This window comes from Ceratosolen solmsi, unplaced genomic scaffold (assembly GCF_000503995.2).
Source record: "Ceratosolen solmsi marchali unplaced genomic scaffold, CerSol_1.0 scaffold13, whole genome shotgun sequence".
NCBI lineage: Eukaryota > Metazoa > Arthropoda > Insecta > Hymenoptera > Agaonidae > Ceratosolen > Ceratosolen solmsi.
Window position 1 is genome coordinate 5,523,784 of NW_011948418.1, and position 22,808 is coordinate 5,546,591.

Below are 22,808 nucleotides of genomic sequence, written 5' to 3' on the forward strand. Positions count from 1 at the left end.
CAATTGAAAATTACGCATGCGCAATATTATAAAGTATTAAAATTAAAAAAATATTTAAATTATTAATTACTGTACATGCAAAGAGGTATATACTTATTATTATATCTTTTTGAAAAATCGGTCTTCTATATTTTTATAATTACTCCTTGTCGATCTGGCGATATTTATAAAATAGCTTATGGTTATGCCTTAAATATACATATTAATTAGAATATCCAAAGTAATTGTTCCCCATGCATATACATGCATTATTTATTATTATTATTTTTCTTTTTTTTATCATTATCATTATTATTATTATTATTATTATTATTATTATTATTATTATTTATTATATATATATATATATATATATATATATATATGAGCACGCTTTATAATGCAAATCAATGATTAATAGGTAAATACATAAATTGAACACAATTTTTCATTTTTATTAACTAATTTACGATTTCGCTTACTTCATCCTAGTCGTAATAACGACTATTATTGCGCTAATATCATTTTTCTATTACTTACAATTTTTTCTAATTAAAAATACTTTATTATAATTTATCGTATAATATGTCAACTAGCAGCAGTTGCATTACAAACTGTCATTAAGAATATCGGATTACGATAAAGAAAATGTATATTCATCATATTTCGATTCACACAACCATACATGATTATAAAACCACCTTCGTAAGCGCTGATCGTTAAACGTCACGCATTACGCCCACTACCCAACACCTGTACTGCTTGCTATGCATTGTGCAGATGAGTCAGAGAAAGAGCATTTGCATGCGTAAGGGAAAGACAGAGGAAGACAGAAGTAATAGCTTGGGATATTTCAAGGGGTTTTAAATCTCGGAGCTTGAAATACCAAAAATTGCTAGGTGGAATTATTGACAATTTATCAATTTTATGAAAGCTACGTATAATTATTACAAAAGGCAAGTTGAAATGAATAATAAATCCTGTAATAATCGTCGATAGATTGTATACTTTTCAATTTTAAGTCCTAGTAGGTGAGTAACGAGACATCTTTACACGCACAAATTATTAATTATTATTCGCTTATTTTCTTAAGAACAACTTTTCTTAAACCGCTCGTTTTTTGAATGGCAGAACTTATTTTTAATTATTTTCATTTGGTAAGTCAAAAGTATCTATACGCTCCTCTCTGAGCTCTCTCAATTTTTAACGTATAGACGTCTGAGTTTTTTCTGATCAATTGTCTATCAATATGTATTATCCTAAAATTCGTTAAAATAGAAAATTATAGTTTGTTTGAATGGTGTCGATTCGCTTCATGGTAAACATATGTAGCCTTGTTTTTTTTTTTTTTTTTTTTTTTTTTTTTTTTTTTTAGTTATATCAACAGTAGTGATCCACAAAACGTATGATAGAAACAAAAGTATGAAATAATGTTGAAAAGGGTACGATTAATGATAAATGATTAACGATTAATGAATATATTTATGTTTTTGTTTAGGATGATGTTGTAAGAACGTTAACAAATTTTCTATGCCACTATCTTTTTTACCAAAATATTAAAAAAATTATCTTATCGTGGTTATTTTTGCCATTAACAATATTTATTATTACCGGATATCCACCAAAGATGTGAATGGCCTTTAAATGTTTTTAAATTATCATCAAAGCATATAAAACTAGATGATAAGTGCACTATTTAATAATTTAAATACTACATTTAAATATTATTTAACAATTAAGATAAATCTTACAGAGAACTTGGATTGAATAAAATTGCATTTTCTCAAAATTTATTCTCAATATTTCTGAGCGCTTATAAAGTAATAATTAAAATTTATCCGCATCATTAAATTTGTATAAATAATTATTGCTGCTTGAAATCTCAACTTTGATCTTATATATCTTTAAAAAAAATAAATCAAAATAAAAAAATAGATCCTTTTTAAATTTGCCACCAAATAAGAGAAGTTTTCTCTCTCTCTCTCTCTCTCTCTGTCTCTCTCGACGATCGTCATAAGCATCATTTCTTCTGATTTGTGTTTTAAATACACGCCCCATCCCCTCCAATCGCCTAGGCTCGCGTTGCAGCTTAGAATATATCTAATCCATCGAATATATATCGCGCGAAGTCTGCTTAGTAACTTCTAGGTCTATGGTCTTCTTATGCGAGTGTCATAAAAACTTTATCGTATATCGCGTGTGCACGCACCACCAAAAAACATAAAAATTTATATAAATCTACGTATATGTATGCATGGTTATTTGTGTGTGTGCGTGAGAGGACGTAATAATAAAGGTCAAACTAGCGCAAGTGGGTGAAGTGATACAAGAAAGGAAAGAAGGAAGAAAGGAAGGAAGGAAGGAAGGAAGGAAGGACGGACGGTCGGACGGTCGGACGGAAGGGCGGGAAGGGCAGGAAGGGTGGGAAGGGAGGGAAAGGGAATAAAAAAAGGGAGTTACTCGCGTGGTGATGGCGCAAATGTAGAGTTAACGACAACGTTCTCGGATATTTCACTGTGTGCCCAATGGCACTAATCTAACTTCTATTTTATCGTCGCGTAGACAAGTGATAATGTTGGAAAAACGAAAGAGAATGGGGGAATAGAGGCGTAGAGGAATGAATGTGGGCCGTGTCCGCAAGTTACTGCTGTTCGTCCCTTGAGCGCTAGACTGCCAAGCCCGTCATCCTCGTCGTCGTCAATCCTCTCGTGACATTTTCGCGGAATCGACGACGACTGCACATTCGCGACAAGTGTTGGCGTAATCATGACGCCGTCTCTATCTGCCGCGTCGTCTCCGCCGTGGTCGTTGCCATTGTCGTTGTCGTTGTCGTTGTCGTTATCATCATCGTCGTCGTCGTCGTCGTCGTCGTCGTCGTCGTCGTCATCGTGCTCCTTCTCCTCCTCCTCTGCCTACTTCTCTTCCTCGTCGCGGTCGTCGGCGCTACCGCTATTCTCGTTGACGTCGTTGTCGTCGACGTCGTCGTCATCGTCGCCATCGTCGCCGTCGTCGTCGCCGTCGTCGTCGTCGTCGTCGTCGTCGTCGTCGTCGTCGTCGTCGCCATCGTCGCCGTCGTCGTCGTGGTCTTGGTCGTGGTCGTCATTATCGCCATTATTAACAGCGACAGCTACACGAAACAACAATCACAAACTGGGAGTGTGAAGTTGGACATCGCACGGGCGAAGGCCTGCGTATGTGTGCGTGTGTCTTTTGCATATATATTTTGGAGAGCCGACGCAACGCAAAATCATCACGGTATAAGTGATATTTTTCACGCTAAGGAAACGGCAAGAAACCTGGCTCACTTGCTGAGAAATGGAATCCGATTATCAACCGATGCTCGGTCCCGCGAATGTTTTGACAGGTAAGTAAATTAAGACGTCCGTTACGACTTGGCACGACTGTGTGTTCATGCGTGCATCTACATACGTGGGCATGTGTGTTTGCACATAGGTGCGTGCATGCGTGCATGTGTACATGCGGATACGTGTGCGGTCACACCACGTTATTAGAGTACAATTCGTCGATTGAACCGGGTGATGGAAATCTCGTTTTCAACGTAATACAAAGCCAAATGAATATTTGGTTACGGCATTTATGCAATTGGTGCTTTCCATTACGTTGGCAGCTTCTTCTTGCTCTTGTTTCTTCCTTTTAATACTGTCAAGTGGCTTATCATTTGAAAATTACAAGAAATTCACTGTTAACGATTAAGCATTGTAATGGTGTAAATAATGAAATTATGGCCATGTTCGGTAATGCCTGTTCAGTAGTGCTGGAAATATTCAGAGCAACTATTGTAAATCAAAATCATGGCTATTCGAACAATTTGTGTATATCAGCGAATGGTATTTTACATGAATAGTTAATAATGTGCGGCGTTCGCTTTTGCAAAGAAATTCAGATAAATAATGATACAAAAGCCATCAATTGCAATTGAATATTAAGCAATAAATAGAGGCTTAACAATAATTTAATTGTGAAAATAATGTATGATGTTTGTTTGAATTTAGAAACAAATAATGGACACTAAAATACATTGGCCATAAATCTAATTTTATAATTCAAGGAAATGGTATTATACTTTTAAAATTTATTTTCATTAATAGGTTAAATTCATTATTAAATGATAAATGTATGTATATAATTATTTGCATTAGGTTAATTATCATTACCATGGCTTATCTTCTTTAACTTCATAGATAATTGCTTCTATTAATAGGAATAAATATGATGTCGTATTCCCAAGATATAAATTTTAAAACCTGTTGTGTGATACGTGCATTGTACTATAAAAAAATCTTAGTATAGATATAAAAAATATTTTTTATGACTCGAAAGGAAGTAAACAAATATAACTATTAAATATGATAAAAGAGAAAGAAGCACGTTACGTATAAATATTAGAGAATTGATCTCGCACAATTAATTCCAATTATATATTTGATGGTTATGTATATAATATAATAAATAAAATCTATCCCAAAGAATAATTAAAATCAAATACTAAAATAATCAATGAACGAGTGTTTAAAAACTATTTCAAAATAAATTTTAAATTATTGCAACGATTAATTGACTTTTTATCATTACTTCAATAACTATTGCTAAACTTTCTTATCAATAGTATCTTTTTATATGTAACAAAGTTTCTACTTCATACTTATATTAACCACTTTAACTCAATATTCATTAACAAGTAAATGTATTATTTTATTCCTTCGACTACCCGATGACTTTGTTTTCTTTAAATATACAAAATTAAAAGTGAGATATATTTTTAAAGCTAACATTAATTATGATAATAATTATAATAAATAATGATGAATAATTTCTGTATTATTTCATTATTCAATTTAACAACTATGAAAAATAAATAACTATGAGTATCGTTGCTCTGTACAATTTCGATTATAGTCCTCTTTGGTTTTATGTATGAAAAACGTATTAGAATGATAAATATTTTATTATGAAAGCAATTTTTATCCTTCGCTCTGTGCTTCCTCGAGTAACGCGTGCAATGTAAAAACAAAAAACTCCGTATAAGAACTCGTGCATTAGCTATAATAATTATGAAATATAATAAATTCAAATTGAAACTAATAATCAGTAGTTTTAGTTCTCATTGGAATTTTAATAAAAATACAAATAATATGATACGATAAATTTAACGACCATTGTAATTATTTTGGATCAATTAACAATTAAAAATTAGTAATTTAATATAAATTATTTATAAGCTTGAAATATTATGTGTAAAAAATTTAAAAAGCGTGAAACAAAAACAAAAATATGAAATTTCCGGTGTATAATTTAACGGTGTAAAATAATAAATATTCTTTATTATTATAACTGTTATTAAGCAATATTTTATTATACTAAATATATCCTTAAAAAGAATGTGACGCTTTATTTGAACGAAGAAAACATTTTTATTAAAACTTTTAAATATAATTAAAACAATAAGTAACGAAGAGGTTAATAATCCTTTTAAAAAAATCATAAAATAATTAATGATTATAATTTTTTGTCTTAACTCTATGAGAATTACAAGATATCGGACATATTTTATAAAATGTAATCAATGTCAAAATGTTTCAGAGAGAATTTTTCATATTCTTTTTTAAATAAAATATATCTTATTATTATCAACTAAAATGATTAAAAATATGCTTAAAGCTACAATGTGGGAAGATTTGTAATAAATTTAACATTTTACAAATTGAAACGATAATGTGCAAACGTTTTTACCAACTGCGATTGTAAGAATTAAATTTATTGATACAACATTGTCGAGTCTATTTTAATTCTATTAAAAACTCCTTAATTTACTATTTATACGGAACATTAAATATAGACAGAGGCCTTAATGAATTTGAATTTTATTTTTAAAAATGGTAACGGTGAAGAATGTCACAACACCGCGTTATAGTTTCTATATCTTACAACACTCAAAAAGGTTAAAGTCGCTATCGCAATCAAATTTAATTTCGCTTCATCAACGAAAATAAATATTTCCCTAGATGTCAGAAGTAATAGTCTTATCTAAAATAAAAATAGAAATTTCATTGCGCCATAGAGAAAAAATATTGATTTAGCCTCATCTTCTATCAAATTTTACATTAAGTTAAGTATTCCAAAACAGTTTCCTCTTTTGGCACGTGAATTAAAATTATGTTGCCAACTTTGATTTATTGGACATTTGCTCTTTCTTTCTCTCTCTCTCTCTCTCTCTCTCTCTCTCTCTCTCTCTCTCTCTCTCTCTCTCTCTCTCTATCTATCTATCGATATAGTCGTAATAATCCAATGTATTGACTACTGTCAAGTAGCAAGTCAACATAACAAAACCAATATAAACTCATTAGGCGATTAGTAAAATTACGTTCCTATGAAAATCTAAGTATTATTGTTACCGCACTTACAGCCTTACGAATGCCAAAGAAAATGCCTTAGCTTTTTTTTTTTTTTTTCACATACTTTTTTGTTCAATTCAGACTTTCCGCTGTGTCAACGGAAGGATCACAATCGCTATTCCGCTCGATTGGCGATTTTTTTTCGGTGGCAACGCAACTTGCGCTTGTGATTCCCGCGACCTCCAACGTATATTGATGCTTCGAGAAAGGAACTAACGAACGTGCCAATAGACAAGGAATCGACCGACCGGAAATCTCTCTTATACCAACGACTTATACTTACAGGGGGAGTGCGCTTCCCAATCTTTTATTCGCCTCGTAACTCTCTACCTATGCTAAGAATGCAAGACGAGGCTCAAATTTTCCATTCGCGCATTTTCTTCCCGAAAGCGCTCAGTCCATTATATCAGCCCACTCGTCATAATCACCTTCCGTTTCTTTTTTCTTTTTTCTTTTTTTTTTTCCTCCACGTATTTTCCATGCTGAAACGATGACGATTAATGATACGAACAATCGCGTTACGTTGCGAGTGCATAAAGTTACCGGAGTTTTTACAGCGACTCGTGTCTGCATGTCTGCTCGTTTCTTTTTCATATTTTCTTTTCCCCGTTTATTTGCCGAAAGTGAAGAGTGAGTATTATCAATTTACGGTAAATTTCGATTAGGATTCGTTGATGCTGAATTATTCTTAGCAAGGTGGAGTTTTGCAACATTCAAGTCCAATTCCACTAGAGGAGACTTTCTCTTTTCTCTCTATATAAATTTCTCTCCATATGCGGAAAGAGAAAAAATGCCTCTGTATACGTGTTGTTGAAAATAATTAATATTTATAAATAACCATGCTGATCTGTATTAGCTTTTACTAATGTCGGAAACCTCGGGACTCCTATCGCCCAAATAAATTAATTTACTAATAAATTAATTCTTAATCTTTTAAGCAATAACTGTTCTAGGGAATTTATTACTTGGAGCACAATTATCGCTCTCGAAGCTCCAGATTGGAGATTTTACAATAGAGAGTTGATAATGCGACTGGAGATATTTGAAAATTGGAAGAGATTGCCAACTGTCGCGGTAGATGAAAACATTTCTGCTACGCAAAATAGAGGCGTGACAATCAAGCGTTGCCGTATCGGACTCAAATGCGATATACTGAAAAGGATTGTTCGGGTCGAGCCGCACCTCGCATCTCTCGAATTCATCATACTTTTCTTAAATTCAAGGGCAAAGCCTGGTTGCCGCTTACGTAATTTTTTTTTACGCCTGTACTTTTCCACCGACGATCGCTGCCAAAACATTAAAAAGACCCGTGTAATTCTTACTCTGCTGTCAACTGGTCATTAAATTCTTTCATTGTTTTAATAATTAGAGTCGTTGTTCTTTTGCTTGTATATTAAACGGTTGATTAATTTAATTAAAGGATTTGTTATGTGACCTTCGATCTTTATGGACTTTATTTATTTTCTATTATTTTTTTTTTGTCTTTTCTCTTTTTATAATAAAGGAAAGTCTTTAATCGATGCATTGTCAGGATTTTCTTATTTTATGAAATGTAAATGCGAATGAGTGAGCTGGGAGGAGCGTGTCGTTTATTAATATATTTTTGAAAATTCGTAATAACTGCCTTTTATTTGCGGTAGGAATTAGATATGATTTATTATCGGCGACTAAAAATTATCAATGTAGAGGTTGTAATTGTAAATTAAACAAATAATAAATAATAAAATATCGTAACACGGCTTGTTCAAAATTATTTGTAAAAGGGGCCACCATGCATTCTTGAACATTGAAATAAAAGAGCTTCCCTCCTCGAGGAAGCATTATTATAACTGTGTTATATACCATTTTATTTTATTGTATTTAAATAATTACAAGTGCAATTAGATATAATTATTAAATAAAATGCCTAACGTAATAGCATATTTTTTATTTTGAATAAAAATCGAATTTAAATTTCGCTATATCTTTTATTCCTTAAAAAGTTTAAAATTTGCATTAGAGAATCGAGATAAGGGAAAATTTGTATATTCCATTTCCACATGAATGACTATGAACATAGTGAAATATTACTGAACAACTTTCACATTTGAAATTATGCGAATATAAACCGAATGCGAATAATTATCTTTTTATATATTTTTAGACTTGTATTATAAAATTGAAATTATCAATCATGTTTCCTTTATGCGAATATATTTTATGTATACTTTCGTAAATATTTCAGGTTAGAGATACAAATTAAAGGAACATTTATTTAAATTAATTGGAATACTGTTGTATATCAATACTGCTTATTATTACTTATAGATTACTACGTATCTATGGCAATTTTATTTCTTGTCTTTAATTAGACTCATATATAACGATACACTTTTAACTTTAATATCATTCAATATTTATTACGATGTAAAGCATTTATAACGATTTTATAGTTTATAGTTTTATTGAAAAGCCATTGATAAGTTGAGAACAGTGAGTAAGCAACGTATCAGCACGCATGAGATGCGTCGTTGATTTACGCGTCGTTTGATTACAAGTTGAAACTAAAATGAAAACCGAATTCGTACTTTTAGCTGAAATATAAAATTCTTTCTTATTTAAATAGAGCTTAAAATTTTCGTAAATTTTAAATGATATTTTTCTTTTGTTTCAGCTGTAAACAATGAATCCGAAGAAGCATTCCCAAGTCTATCAGATTTCCATGATCACGAACCAAACTTGGAATTCGACGACACAGAATTACAAGCATCTTCAAATACATGTATTTCTTACGCTATATGTATACATTTTTATGAATTCAAATAAATGAAAAGCAATTCGATTTTAATGAGATATTCATGCAATTTTCAGCGGATCAGCTGCTAGAAGAGAAATTGGATTTAACAGTTGGATCTGGTATGGATTTCCTCGAAAGTCCAGGGAGCGATGGAACCATAGAAGAAAACTTTGAAGAAGCATTGGTCGATGCTCCTGTTATTGAAACTGGTATGCATTTCTAATTCTAAGAAAGCACTTCTCACACATATCTTTATCTGTAAAGTAAAAATTTGTCTTTTAAACGACATACATGTTAAAATGCATTAAAACATATGTGTTAGAGCAGAACGCAGACCAAGTAAGAGGATAAATTGTTTATTTTTAAACTTCAACATTTTTAAATACGTAACACCCAGTAATAGTATTGCTAGTAATATTGGAAATTCAAAGACGTCACCCTCTCTACAAGTAGTAGTAAACTTTATCTCTTCTTACATTATAAGTTCGATCCAATATCTCTTTTTATTCACTTAATCATCTACATGAAATTTTATCCTATCGAGATCAAACGATCGACAGCGCTTTTGCATTTCTGATTCTAGTTGAATAATTCAAACGAATAATAATAATAATTCTAATGAAAATATAAAATGATGTCATAAAGAAATATTAGCCCCTTAACAATGTATTTGAAACGAGTTTAAAAGTTGAGTATCTAAAAAAATTAAAAGTATCTTTAAAAAAAAAAAAAAAAAAAAAAAAAAGCATCCTCGTTTGCTTAATTTGCAGCCGACGATCTCGCGGCACTGGATACGGAACTCGCCGACGAGGAGGATTACCAGGACATCTCACGCCTTGGGATTGTCGAGGTTGTCGGTGATGACAGTGCCGGGCGGAAGGTCATCGTAGTCTCGGCATGTAAGTTGCCCCCAGTGAGCAAGGAAGTCTTCAACCATGCCAAGCTCCTGCGCTACCTCACCCATACGCTCGACACCTTCGTTGAGCAGGATTACAGTCTCGTGTATTTTCATCACGGACTCACCTCCAAGAATAAGCCGCCGTTGTCCTGGCTCTGGCAGGCTTATAAGGCATTCGACAGAAAGTACAAGAAGAATCTTAAGGCGCTTTATCTCGTTCATCCAACCAACTTCATACGCATTGTTTGGCAGATATTTAAACCGGCCATAAGGTTAGAGACATACATTTATTATTAACATAATATTCTAAATAACCAAATATATATTAAAATCCTATATTGTGTAATAAATTAATCATAACTTATTGTTATTTTGTAAGTGTGTGCTGCACTAGAAGGTGTGTAATGTTGTAAATTTTAATCATGTAGCAATGTAGCATATTTAATTGCGCATATTACAACAAGGGACTGAAGTTAAGCAAAGACTCTGATTGATTAATAAGTTTATTTCACTTTTATACTTATATGTAATGGTATAAGATTTTCCATAACATATTGGTAAATAAATAAAAAAGACCATTGTAATCTTTACGGATTGTCTAAAAAACAAAAAAAAAAATTACCAACATAAATTATTAAACTGATCATCTTTCTTATAACTTCTTATAATCTTCGAATACATTGAAGATATTATTTATAATGAGGTGTAGAGAAGAAGTAAGAAGAAGTTTTTTTTTATTATTATTTTTATTATTATTATTATTATCAACAAAAATTTAATTATAAGCTCTAATGTTAACATTGAATATCAATATTTACGGTATTTAAAATTTTTAATTTATTTTCATAAAAAATGTTGTTCTTTGTTGTTCTTTCAGCGCCAAATTTGGTCGAAAAATGATGTATGTCAATTATTTAGATGAATTGGCTCAGTATATTAATCTTGACCAATTAATAATCCCGCAACAAGTGATCGAGTAAGTATAAGTATTTTTTGTAAATGCAAAAATTCGATAAATCAATGTTTCTTTATGAATATAAGTAATCTTGAGGGATTGAATTATCTTATATAATATGCTACTACATCGATATCATAAAGATTGAAATATATTTTTAGCCACGATGAACAGCTAATGTTAAAAAATAAAAAAAATATATCAACGAGTCCACCGCCAAGCTCAATAAGTACTCCAGTGGGAACCACACAATTTGGAGCGAGTCTTCAATTTATTAAAGAAAATAATAGAGGAGACCCAGTGCCGCCAATAGTACGGCAATGCGTAGAGTTTCTTGATACGCCTGATGGTACGGCTTGTAATTTAACAAATAACTTAATAAATATGTTATTGATATTTGTAATTGATCATACAATTGGAATACAAAGCTCGCCTTACTGATAGTCTAACAGAATATTTTATTAAAATATTTATTAATTTCTAAAATAAAAGATTCAAATTTCTATTAAAAGTTTAACGAAATACGATAAGACGATATAAAAAAAAAAAAAAAAAACACGTTTATTGGAGAAAGAATATTGTATTTAATTTATTTTAGACAATTTGATTATATAAAGAAAGAAATTAATTTTAAATGTTTAAAAAATTAAATATTTCTGTTTTCATTCTAATTTTGTGTATTTAATAATTTCAGCGATAGAAACTGAAGGTATATTTAGAAGATCAGCTAATGTTACAGTAATCAAAGAACTTCAAAGCAAATGCAATCAAGGCTTATCTGTTGATTTTCAAGGCGATGCACATATAGCAGCTGTTCTTTTAAAGACATTTCTTCGAGAACTTGAAGAACCACTAATGACATATGATTTGTATGATGAGATCACACAATTTCAAAGTAAACAAATTCACGATATTACGTTTTTTAATCATACAAAAATAAAATCTAGTACAAACACTTAATTTACTTTCATCTTTAGCCTTGTCCAAAGATGAACGACCAAGAAGAGTGAAAATCTTAATTCTTGAAAAACTTCCCGAAGATAATTATCATCTTTTGAAATATATCGTTCAATTCTTATCTAGGGTAATTTATATTATATAACATATACTATTACACTATTACATAAGCATAGAATGTTCATTTTAATTCTATAATTAATAAGTCAAAATGCAGAAATAGAGCGATGAATTATTGTTTCAATATTTTCTTAATTTCTTTAAAATATTATACGTTAAATTTAAATTATTACAAAAAATTTTGTGTGTGTAAATTTTCAATATTACAGTAAAGCAATAATAATATTCATATTTTCGGTTTAATTTTGATCGGGAAAACATATCTACTTAATAACATTATAAAAATAAAATATACTCTAATTTATGTAATATTACGTAAATATATTTTATTTTACCAAAGTATATTTATAAATATTTTTAATTTAAATTTAACGGAATTTAAATTACTTTTATTTCTTGGGATATTTAAAAATTTTTTAATTTTCATATCGCATTGTCGATTTGAAATTATTTAATAAATATTTATTTAAATAATATTTACAATTTATTCAAAGATTATAATGTACTTAAAATCCCTTAATAAACTCATAAATTATTAAAATCTGTATATCAGATATGGGAAAAAAGAAATTGAAATACTTGAATTTGTAAATATTTTAAGAATATTTATTCAAATTTATCAATGTAACAATGTATAGTTGTATAGTTATGCATTGTTTTTTTTTTTTAAAGAGCGTATTTATGATATAGTAATTAGTGCACCTGTTAATTTTATAGTAAAAACGATTGACAATAATAAATATGTTTTTAACAAAAGTCATTATTCAAATAGGTAATGGATAGGTGCGATCTGAACAAGATGACCTCGAGTAACCTAGCAGTGGTCTTCGGTCCTAATCTTGTGAGGGCACCACCCTCACGAGGTATGTCCTTGTCAGCAATTGGCCCGATCAACCAATTTATCGACTACGTGTTTACCGATCAAGATAAGATATTTATAATTTAAAAATAACGTTTATAGACGTTTATGAACAAGGATCTTATAACGCTTCTAGTTAAGCCTTCTGTACAGTTTTTTAAGTAGCTGTCAGGTGATTTTTCTTAATATATATCTATAATTCCATTAAACATAAAATTTACAAATTCTTACATTTTTCAATAATTTTTAATGCAATGAAATAGTTGCTTCTGAAAATATTAAATCTATTCATTCGTAAATCTTTTCTTTATAACTTGGAGTAATTTTATTTATTTCTGGTAAGAAACAGCCTAATTAATCTTTTATATTTTAGAAAAGTATTAGATTTTATTTTAGAAAAATTATAAATAATGGTTTTGTTGTTTATTAAAATGTTTGTCAATTAAAAACTGATTGTTAGTAAAAATTAAAATTATTTTTCCAAAATAAAAGCTAAATTTCTTTTCATTTATTCAAGTAATTTTTATTTATTTTAATTTTAAGATCTTTTAATTAAATTATATAAATAAAAGGAAAATTATTATTCATATAATATTGAATAAAATCATACGTAGAAGTATGAAGTTATTAAAATGTTTTATGGTATTGAATTTGTTTTGAAAATTATAATTAATTGTAATATATCAATTCGAAAATTATTGTTTATTTCGATAAAATGAAAAATCATCAGGGCTATTTTTTAAAGTATAAAAACTTTCGTTGCAATACATAATAACGATGCCTCAATGTATGCATAAAAAGTAATTGTTGGTACAATTATTGGTACAATTGTTACATTTATAAATGTCTTATACCAGTGATTACTAATTTATAAAACTATTAGATATTTATATTTTGTAATAACATGCGTTACTTAAAAAAAAATTTCACTCATCATTTTAAATATCTTTTTAAAATTAAATGTATTAACGAGATTTTTATCTGCTTGTCGTAAAAAGAAAAAAAATTATAAATGCACATGGAAGTTGTAATCGTTATGAAATCAATGTATTTCTGGACAATTTGAGTAATTTCAATAGCCATAATATTTTAAAATGAATCAAGTCTCCAATTTATTTTGAGGCTATGAATATTGAGTCGTGGAGGTTTGTATATTTGCATAAAAATTAACGTTCCCATACCAAAGATATACGAAAATATCACACGATTATATGTAAAAAAGTATTATTCAATCGGTGTAATTAATTTTTTATAAGTATTACATGTAATACAGGATGATTCTTCCTAAATTTTATTTTTAAAGCATTTTATAATTTTAGTTTTTCTTATTCTTATTGTTGTAACATTCTTTGTAATAATCATAGCATCAACATTCCACATCAGTTTTACTAAGCTAAATAATCTATTTTAATACATCCTAGATTTAAATATACGCTATGTGAAATTAATCATTACATATGATTAAATTTATTTACTTATCGAAACATCCTGTAATATAAATAATATTTTGTATATAATTCAGTGGTGTATAAAATAGCTTTTAAGGTGCCTAGAACTGATTTTTAATTAATTAATGAAAATAATATAGGAAATAATACTTTCATATAAAAATAAATAATTAGAAAAATAATTCTGAGTCATACCGAGATGTCTATTCAAATACAGGAAATAATCGAAGTTACATGAATTTTTTCAGTATATTCTATAAATAAATATATATATATAAATTTTAATAATTGTAGGTTTAAATTATTGTAGATTTTTACTCACTTGGCTAAACATTTGTCATATTCTCTTAGTTTGATTACACATAAATGTATATTAATAACAACGCTGATAAAATGTTTAAATTTAGTCACCTAATTTTCAAATGCATCTAACAAATGCAATATTTGTTAATCTAATAATTGTAAAAGTACGTTGACGATAGATTATTAGTCATTGCTTTTGATGACCTAAATTTAAGAATAATAAAATATGTCAAAAATTGTTTTATAGTATGTAAAATGTTTATAATTAAGAACATTAACACGAAATTTACTTTGTTTGTACTGCCTGTGCAAAAAATCTAACTGCAAACTGACAAAATATTTTAACAAAATAAATATCTACATATTGAAATTGTTATATCTTCATGATGAAATTTTAAATTGTAAATATAATTTTTTTTTTATACAAAAAAAAAATCATATAATTAATAAGATGCTTTTTATATTCTTTGAATTGAATCATTACTTTTCCAAGTCTCGAAATTTTTTGTACAGGTGGTCTTCTATATAAAAGACTAAAAATTTGCTCATAATATACACTGTTATATGCACACTTCATGTAAATATTTGCGATAGTTATGTATCATGTCTAATATCTGACTAACTGGCGATTAAATAAGTATATAAACGAATGTGTTGCTTATTATTTCAGGTAATAAAAAAAAAAAATAAAAAAAACATAATTCAACAATATTGTTTATTATTTTTTACAATAATTGCACAAATCACAATAAAAATTAAGTGTAATAATATATTAGAAGTAGGTGCACGTGACTGAAAGTGAAGCCCATTAAAGTTGAACAATAAATTGTAAGTCGCATGAATTTATTAATCTACAGTGTTGTTAAATTAAAAATTTTAATATTTAGATTGAATTAATCTAAATTGTTCAAATGAATATAATACTTTAATTATTAATTTTAAACTATTCACAGTGGATGATAAAATTAAATGACATAAACAAATTTTAATTTTATTCATTTTCGTACAACTGAAAGTATTTATTTCAATTTTTAGTTCATAGAATTATTTTTACTTAAATTACATAAATTAATGCAATGTAGAAGAATTTCAAAATAATATAAACATTGAAAATAACTGTTAAAAGAAAGTTTATTATTGATATTTTTCAATTAGTCTTTCGTAATTGTTTCATTGCTTCCTTTGTTATATTATTAATAATTTTACTAATATTCTATTTATATTTTAAATTTTAATAATAATATATAATATAATTACTTAAAATAACAGAAATTCAAATCTTCTCCGAAGTATTAAACAATGTTCGTATTTATTGAATTATGTTACAATTACTATTTCTTATATTGTATTTTTTGTAGTATAAAATACCACTAAAATTAGATAGGAATTAATCAAATTCTCGTTAACACGATTATTGAAGGAGAGTAACCGACGGAAATATCTCAAAATTTGTAAATGCATTTTCCTCCCAAAAGCTTTAAAATTCATACGCAAAATTTTTATTAAAACTCTTAAATGACTGCAACTTTTATTTATTACTAGTTAAAAAAATACTAAAATTATTATTATCTTTACAATTCCATTAAAATTCTTTGATCCTTATACGGTTACGTTGATAATTAATTGATAAAAAAATAATGAATTTATAATGATATATAATGATATAATAATGAATATATTTTTGTAAATAATCTATAATACACATAAAAGCGCGCATTTTAACAATTCATTGAAATTATCTTGCATAATTGTTTTTAATTAATACACGTACATAATAAATGCTCAAATAAATTATTACATTTGTTCGTATATGGTCAAATACAATGTTTTATATTAATTTTTTCGTGGATACAGTAACTATTCGTGTAAAAAGACAGTCGTAAAAATAGAAAATAACATATTTTCTTTATTTGTTTTCAAGAGTTTGCTCCGCTGAATATTTGCACGAGTTTCAATATAATTAAATCATATTTTTATATCCATTGTAATATAATAATTGCAATCCAGAATATAATAATATAAACGGACCTTTGTTCCTGGCGAGTTTAGATCTATTACTTTTTAAAATTGATATATTTAATCTAAACTCTTTTGGCAGCCTATCGAGCGTTTCAATTTTACGCTAGAAATCTCAATTAGTACGCTATGTACTTTTGGTAAGATAAAAATTGTGTACATTCAAATATAGGATACAAAATAAACAATATTCTCGGTGCAAATTTTAATAAAAAATCCAAATTATATTTAAAACCTGCAATGTTACGTACAAGTATTAAATATACCAATACCTACATAACAGAAAGACATTTTCAATTTTATCAAGCTTCTTAAAAAGTCCAATAAATAAATATTATATTATTAGCTATAAAATACACAAAAACAGTTTCATATCCAGTTAAAAACAATTTTTTTAAATAATCATTTCATAATATTAATTTACATGAAAGATTATGTTAATTATTACGAACATTTTTAAAAATACATGTTAAACAAATGTTATTTTTAGTGCTATAATATTTATATACTTAATTACTTAAATTGAGAGGCACAATTGAAATACAAGTGTGATTAATTAAAGCGTGGAGAGTAAAACAAATAAATATTCACTAAAAGTAAATGCGTATTCACAATAGAAATTAATTTTTATTGCTATAATTTAAGATCAGAAATTTAATGAGAAAAATTAAAAATATTTAAGCATAGCTTCTATAAAATATTCTCGCTGAAAGAAAACATATATTTTTAATACAAAATAATTAACTGTTAACGAATTCTTTATAATCGTATTATCATATAAGATAAGCTTGCTCAAAATACATTGATTGTGAAATCTTGAGATCAATACAACAATCTTAAGATTTAAGAAGCTTTTAAATAATTAATTGCACTTATTTATTAATTAGCAAAGTTATTAAGAATATGAGAATTAATATTTTGTAAATTGTAAATAAAAGTACATTTAGTACTTTTATATTATATAGCTTTATTGTTGCTTAAAACCCATATAATTGTATATATCAATTTACTTTGGAATTCACAAATGTGATTAAAGTTTTTTTTTCTTTATGCTGCAAATGGTAATTAAAACAATGTTTTTTGGTTCTTCAAAATATATTAAATAAAAGATTATTTATTCAAAAATATTTTAATATTCAAGCGAGTCTTATTGCATTATCATTTTGATGCTTTTAACTTTTTAACTTTTAACCATTTGCAAATAAAAATTACTCAGCGGTAAGTGTATTCAATCATTGTATCTCCTTATACACATAAATTGATTATGAATAATGGATTAATAAATTATTTTGTGAAAAAATGTTATCATTTAATTTAAAGAAAGGACAAAAGTATGTATACGATATTTAATAAATATAATACCATTGCTGTAATTATCCTTGAATGCTCTTCTTATAATTATTCGTATTTCTTTGTAATTGAAATTATTTATAATGTCTAAAATTAATATTAATTTTAATGTTTTTACATATTTAGATCATTTGTATCATATTACATAAATATCATATTCGTTTTTAAAAAAATAGTACAGAAACCTTAAATTTGTTCATATAACATTATCTTTAAATTCACTTGATTGATTTCATCAACTTAAACTAAACAATCGATTACAATTTTAGAAAAAGCTTAATTTCAAATATATATTTAATTTATTTTAAAATCTTTTACAAATTTAAATTATATAATATAAAAATTTATCTACAACAAAAATTTGATTTTCATAACACAACTTAAAACAAATTAATAAAATTAAGACTAGTAATATTTTAATTAAATCAGTGTAAAACTCGATATACAGCAACCACTTCATTTATCACTGCTATTGATTAATTCATATTAAATACTGAATTTTCAATTAACGTCGTTTACACGTATTATTTATAACTTTTATAGCCTTGTGCAGTTCTTTATAAATCGCTGATAAATTCCAATAATAATGATAATAATATTTGGATATGCTCCTTTGATTTAAGATATTCGATAAAATAATTCAATGCTTATATTTATAATACATAGAACATTCTTCTTATCTTACAAATAACCTATATCTTTAAAATTTTACTTTTGAATTTACTTTTGAATCAAAATAGAAAACTAGCATGAAATAGCTTAGTAACAATCCACCTTGAATTTTTTGTTAATACATATACATATGCACATTTAGCGATAAAACCTGGTAGTAGTTTCTTTTTAAAGACTAATTTTTAAATTAATTATGAGTTCTATGACGATGTTCCAGCACTGCTTCCACCGCAGCATGAACTCTTAGGTTGATTGTGTTCTGTATTCTCATCCTCGACGATAACGATATTTCGTCTAGTACTATTATTACTATTTAATGTGGATTTATGTTCGACTTGATCTGCGTGATGTATCATTCGACGAGTTAGATCCAAAAACATGTCGTCAACGTTAATATTCTGTTTGGCTGACGTGTGGAAATGTATCGCGCCTACCTGCTTTGCGTACCTTTGAATTAAAAATAAATTATATAATGTTTTTAAGTTTTACATTATTTAAAAATCAAGCAAGTAATATTTTGTAAGATATATAATCCATGTGGATAATCTGCACAAATATTAAATATAAAAGAACTATCAATGATTTTTATATGAAATATTAAGTTCTTTAATATGCTACTTATAATTCAATGTACAAATGAATATTTAAAAATACCTTAGCTAATTACCCAAAAATAATTTGAAACAATGATAATAAAGAATAAGTTTGTTTAAAAAAATTCTGATATTATTTTTATACAATTCTCTATAAATAATTGATAAGAATCCTGTATTTCCATTATTAATACAGGATTCTATAACATATTCTTATAAATAGTTTAAAAAATATGTAGTAATTTGATTTATCGTTATTGATATCTAATGATTGCACAATACAGCAAATACCTGCTAGGATCGTAAATTTATTATTAAACGAAGATTTAATTTTACGCAGATAAGCTTTTAGCCAATTGAATATCGAATTGAAAGAAGCATATCAAATTAATATATATATATATATATATATATATATATATATATATATATATATGTTTAAAAGTAATGGAAAATAAAAATATACAAAATTGTAGAAACTTCCATTAGAGTTTAAATAACTATGATAACAAGCATTAAATCAAACACTTTGCAAAGTGAAAAACCGTTTTCGCTATGTGAATTAAGGTATAGCTAAGACTAGAACATGGATCTTGACTTGATTTTGTCTCGATCTTCAGACGAATTTGTAAAAAAACATGGAAACCTTATGAAACATGTAAGATAAGTAGGTTTAATAGGCTTTTCATTGGAAAATAATTTTAATATGAAGCAAACAACTCAGTAAAGACGCTCAATAGTACGCACCGCAGATTTTAATACCTGCACGATACACTGTCAAGTCGGTTGTTCTTGCCGTCAAGTGATATCGATTAATATTATTCGATCGCGTTGTGAATATCGAAGAAAGTCACTTGATTTGCAATTGGTATCAAGAAACCGAAACTCAGATTTCATGTATCTAAGAAATATGAGAAACTGTTAACAATAGTAAAGCACCTTTGTATGATCAGATGCAGCCAAATACATAAGATATTCCAAAATTTGGTATAACAAATAACATTTTAATTCTATACGTTACTTGTAAGTTTATCATTTATAAAATTAATATGAAGCTAAGAACTTGTTTTAATTAAACTCACTCTTCTGCCTCTTCAACCGTCACGTTTCTATCTTTTTCTAAATCAACTTTGTTTCCAGCGATGGCCAAACAGATATCGCTACCTAACATTTTTTTTAGCTCCTTAACCCAATTCTTCACCTGAAAATGAAATATAAAAATTTAATTTACATTTTAAGAAAGTTAATTAATCTGTATTAGATAGGTAGAAAAGTATCTAATTTCTGTATTATCTTATAATGTTAATGCGTTACATTATAAAAAATAATTTATGACACATAGAAGTTCCATCATTTTTATTTATTAACAAGTTTCATATAACTTTGAGAGTAGAATTAATGTAATCAATTTTTATGTATTTAAAATCATTTATCATAAAGATTTTTAATGACCGGAAACAATGACAGGAATATCGATTATACTTATGTATTATAGAGATAAATCGATTATTGAATTATGCATAGACATTTTATGCAATTTTTTAAAGCACTCGAGGGTAAAATAGCTTTTTTTTCAAATTACTTTTATAAGAAAAATACTATTTTAAGAAGTATCACCAATATTAAAGATAAAATAAAATATAAGTTTAAGAAGACAATAATATACTCTGCAATAAATTATAGGATTGTAGTGTAATAAACTTACCTTCTTAAATGTTTCTTGATCTGTAATATCGTAAACTAATATAGCTCCATTAGACATTCGATAATAAATTGGCCCAAGTGCATGGAATTGTTCTTGTCCAGCTGTATCCCAAATTGCCAAATTAATTCTTTTTCCATTAATATTAAGCTTTTTTTTAAAGAACGAAGCCTGTAAATAAAATATAATTTCTTACTTAATATTAATATTTTAATTAATAAAGAATATATTATATATTTATTAACAGTTTCCCTCAAAATATTATTATTACAAATTAAAGCTATACAAAAGTTAAGAAACATTTATAAATAACAAATAATAATTTTATCTAAAATTCGTTTTATCATAAAAATTTGTGACTTAAAATATATATATTATTACCTATTTAATAATATTTTTAAGTTACTTTTTTAGCTAGAAATATTGAGTTTCCTCAATTAATATTTTATTTATTAGCCTTAAAAATTTTTTTACTTTAAAATTGAAATAATTATATATCCGTGCGATTGCCTACGCACACATACGCGCGCACACGTTTAAAACGTTTATTGCAATAAATCAGTTTCAAATTAACTGAAGCTTTAGTATGGTAAAATAAAATGAAAGATAAACTGATGATAAAGTAATGTCAACCTCGCAGTCATACCCAAAGCATCCTCTTGCATTTATCAAATAAGACAATTGTGTCCTTTGAAAACTTGGGGTAGCTATTAAACATGCATAAGGACATTAGGATTTCAGCATTACCTGCAGTGTAGAAATATGCTTGTCGTTGAACTTGTCCTCGACGTATCTCAACATCACCGAGGTCTTTCCAACGCATCCCTCGCCCAAGAGAACAACTTTGAAATTATACCCGTTTGCAGTGGTGGTGCCTGCCATAGCCGACGACGACGATGCTTCACTTCTCCGATAGCGGTTTTCAACTCTTCTGCTCCCAGCAGATCCAAATACCGCTGACTTAATTGTGCTTCCACGGTTTCGTACGTGCAATCAGCTCGCATTAAAGCAGCCGAGGCCAGATAGTACTTGACCGACGAGGCGACAAGGCAAATTATTCCTGGAGTCGGTCCACGACTCGTGTTTTATTTGCCCGATTTACGAGCCCGTGTCAACTCAATGTTAATGCAGCGAATCAGCTGTTCTCATCTCATGACTGGCAAATGCTTAATATCGAAGCACTGGGACGATCCTTCGTCCTTTCGGTCGACAATGTGACAGGAGAAAAAAGCCAGAATTACAAATTAATTTGTAGAGTCGTTCCTTCTCGATCAAAGAGAAAACATATGATTTTTGTCATTGTACGTCAATACATCGTAAATTTCATGACAGGTATCATTACGAAACAACCGCGCGATAATTCAAATTAATTAACGAAATTCTCCTGGTTCGTGTTGATTACCCATACGTGCGCATACAAGATGCATGTACATCACCCTTTCTCATGGCCGCATAATATGCACACGCAAACGCGCGTACACACGCAGTCCCACATAACAACTCGTGGCCTGCATTATGTGTGACGAGATGCAAACGGTGTTTATTAGATGTTTATTAAGGTTATTATTCGAATGAAATAAAAATGAAATATTCTACCATTAAACAATACCATTAAAAAGTAATATCTTATTTTCACGAAAACTCTGTATTATTAATGTTACGAGATAGTTTTTCTTTAAGTGATAATATTGCCAAATATTAAGCATAATCTCAACTTTAAAATAGCTTAAAATTTATAATAGCAATAAATAAAAATATAGTAATAAG

General features: G+C 28.0%; 2 protein-coding genes across 4 annotated transcripts; one reads left to right on the forward strand and one right to left on the reverse strand.

Annotated features, from left to right (window-relative positions):
- Positions 1-3,052: 3,052 nt before the first annotated feature.
- Positions 3,053-13,161, forward strand: RhoGAP68F (Rho GTPase activating protein at 68F). 2 transcript variants are annotated; one of them, XM_011496953.1, is made up of 9 exons: positions 3,053-3,343; positions 9,046-9,171; positions 9,243-9,377; positions 9,939-10,338; positions 10,944-11,042; positions 11,183-11,370; positions 11,716-11,916; positions 11,999-12,105; positions 12,871-13,161. In XM_011496953.1, exons 1-9 carry the CDS (start codon positions 3,295-3,297, stop codon positions 13,042-13,044), a joined length of 1,479 nt encoding a protein of 492 aa, XP_011495255.1. In that variant the 5' UTR covers positions 3,053-3,294; the 3' UTR covers positions 13,045-13,161. The 2 variants fall into 2 exon arrangements, with proteins under 2 accessions (XP_011495255.1, XP_011495256.1); XM_011496954.1 differs by having other exon boundaries at positions 9,046-9,153.
- Positions 13,162-18,757: 5,596 nt separating this feature from the next.
- On the reverse strand, positions 18,758-22,029 carry Rab21 (RAS oncogene family member Rab21). 2 transcript variants are annotated; one of them, XR_912797.1, is made up of 5 exons: positions 21,789-22,029; positions 21,045-21,212; positions 20,422-20,540; positions 20,087-20,240; positions 19,128-19,193 (listed from the first exon to the last, which is right to left on the reverse strand). XR_912797.1 is itself a non-coding variant. In XM_011496955.1 (4 exons), exons 1-4 carry the CDS (start codon positions 21,921-21,923, stop codon positions 18,947-18,949), a joined length of 669 nt encoding a protein of 222 aa, XP_011495257.1. In that variant the 5' UTR covers positions 21,924-22,029; the 3' UTR covers positions 18,758-18,946. The 2 variants fall into 2 exon arrangements, 1 of the variants encoding a protein (XP_011495257.1); XM_011496955.1 differs by lacking the exon at positions 20,087-20,240 and having other exon boundaries at positions 18,758-19,193.
- Between the last annotated feature and the right edge of the window lie 779 nt (positions 22,030-22,808).

Excerpts from the sequence above, each read along its gene's own strand:
- RhoGAP68F (XM_011496953.1), top strand. The coding sequence starts at position 3,295 with ATGGAATCCGATTATCAACCGATGCTCGGTCCCGCGAATGTTTTGACA. Across the intron at positions 3,344-9,045 it reads TCCCGCGAATGTTTTGACAG|CTGTAAACAATGAATCCGAA; the intron begins GTAAGTAAATTA and ends CTTTTGTTTCAG. Across the intron at positions 10,339-10,943 it reads ATATTTAAACCGGCCATAAG|CGCCAAATTTGGTCGAAAAA; the intron begins GTTAGAGACATA and ends TTGTTCTTTCAG.
- Rab21 (XM_011496955.1), bottom strand. The coding sequence starts at position 21,923 with ATGGCAGGCACCACCACTGCAAACGGGTATAATTTCAAAGTTGTTCTC. Across the intron at positions 21,213-21,788 it reads AGCATATTTCTACACTGCAG|GCTTCGTTCTTTAAAAAAAA; the intron begins GTAATGCTGAAA and ends TTTTATTTACAG. Across the intron at positions 19,194-20,421 it reads ACGGTTGAAGAGGCAGAAGA|GTACGCAAAGCAGGTAGGCG; the intron begins GTGAGTTTAATT and ends TTTAATTCAAAG.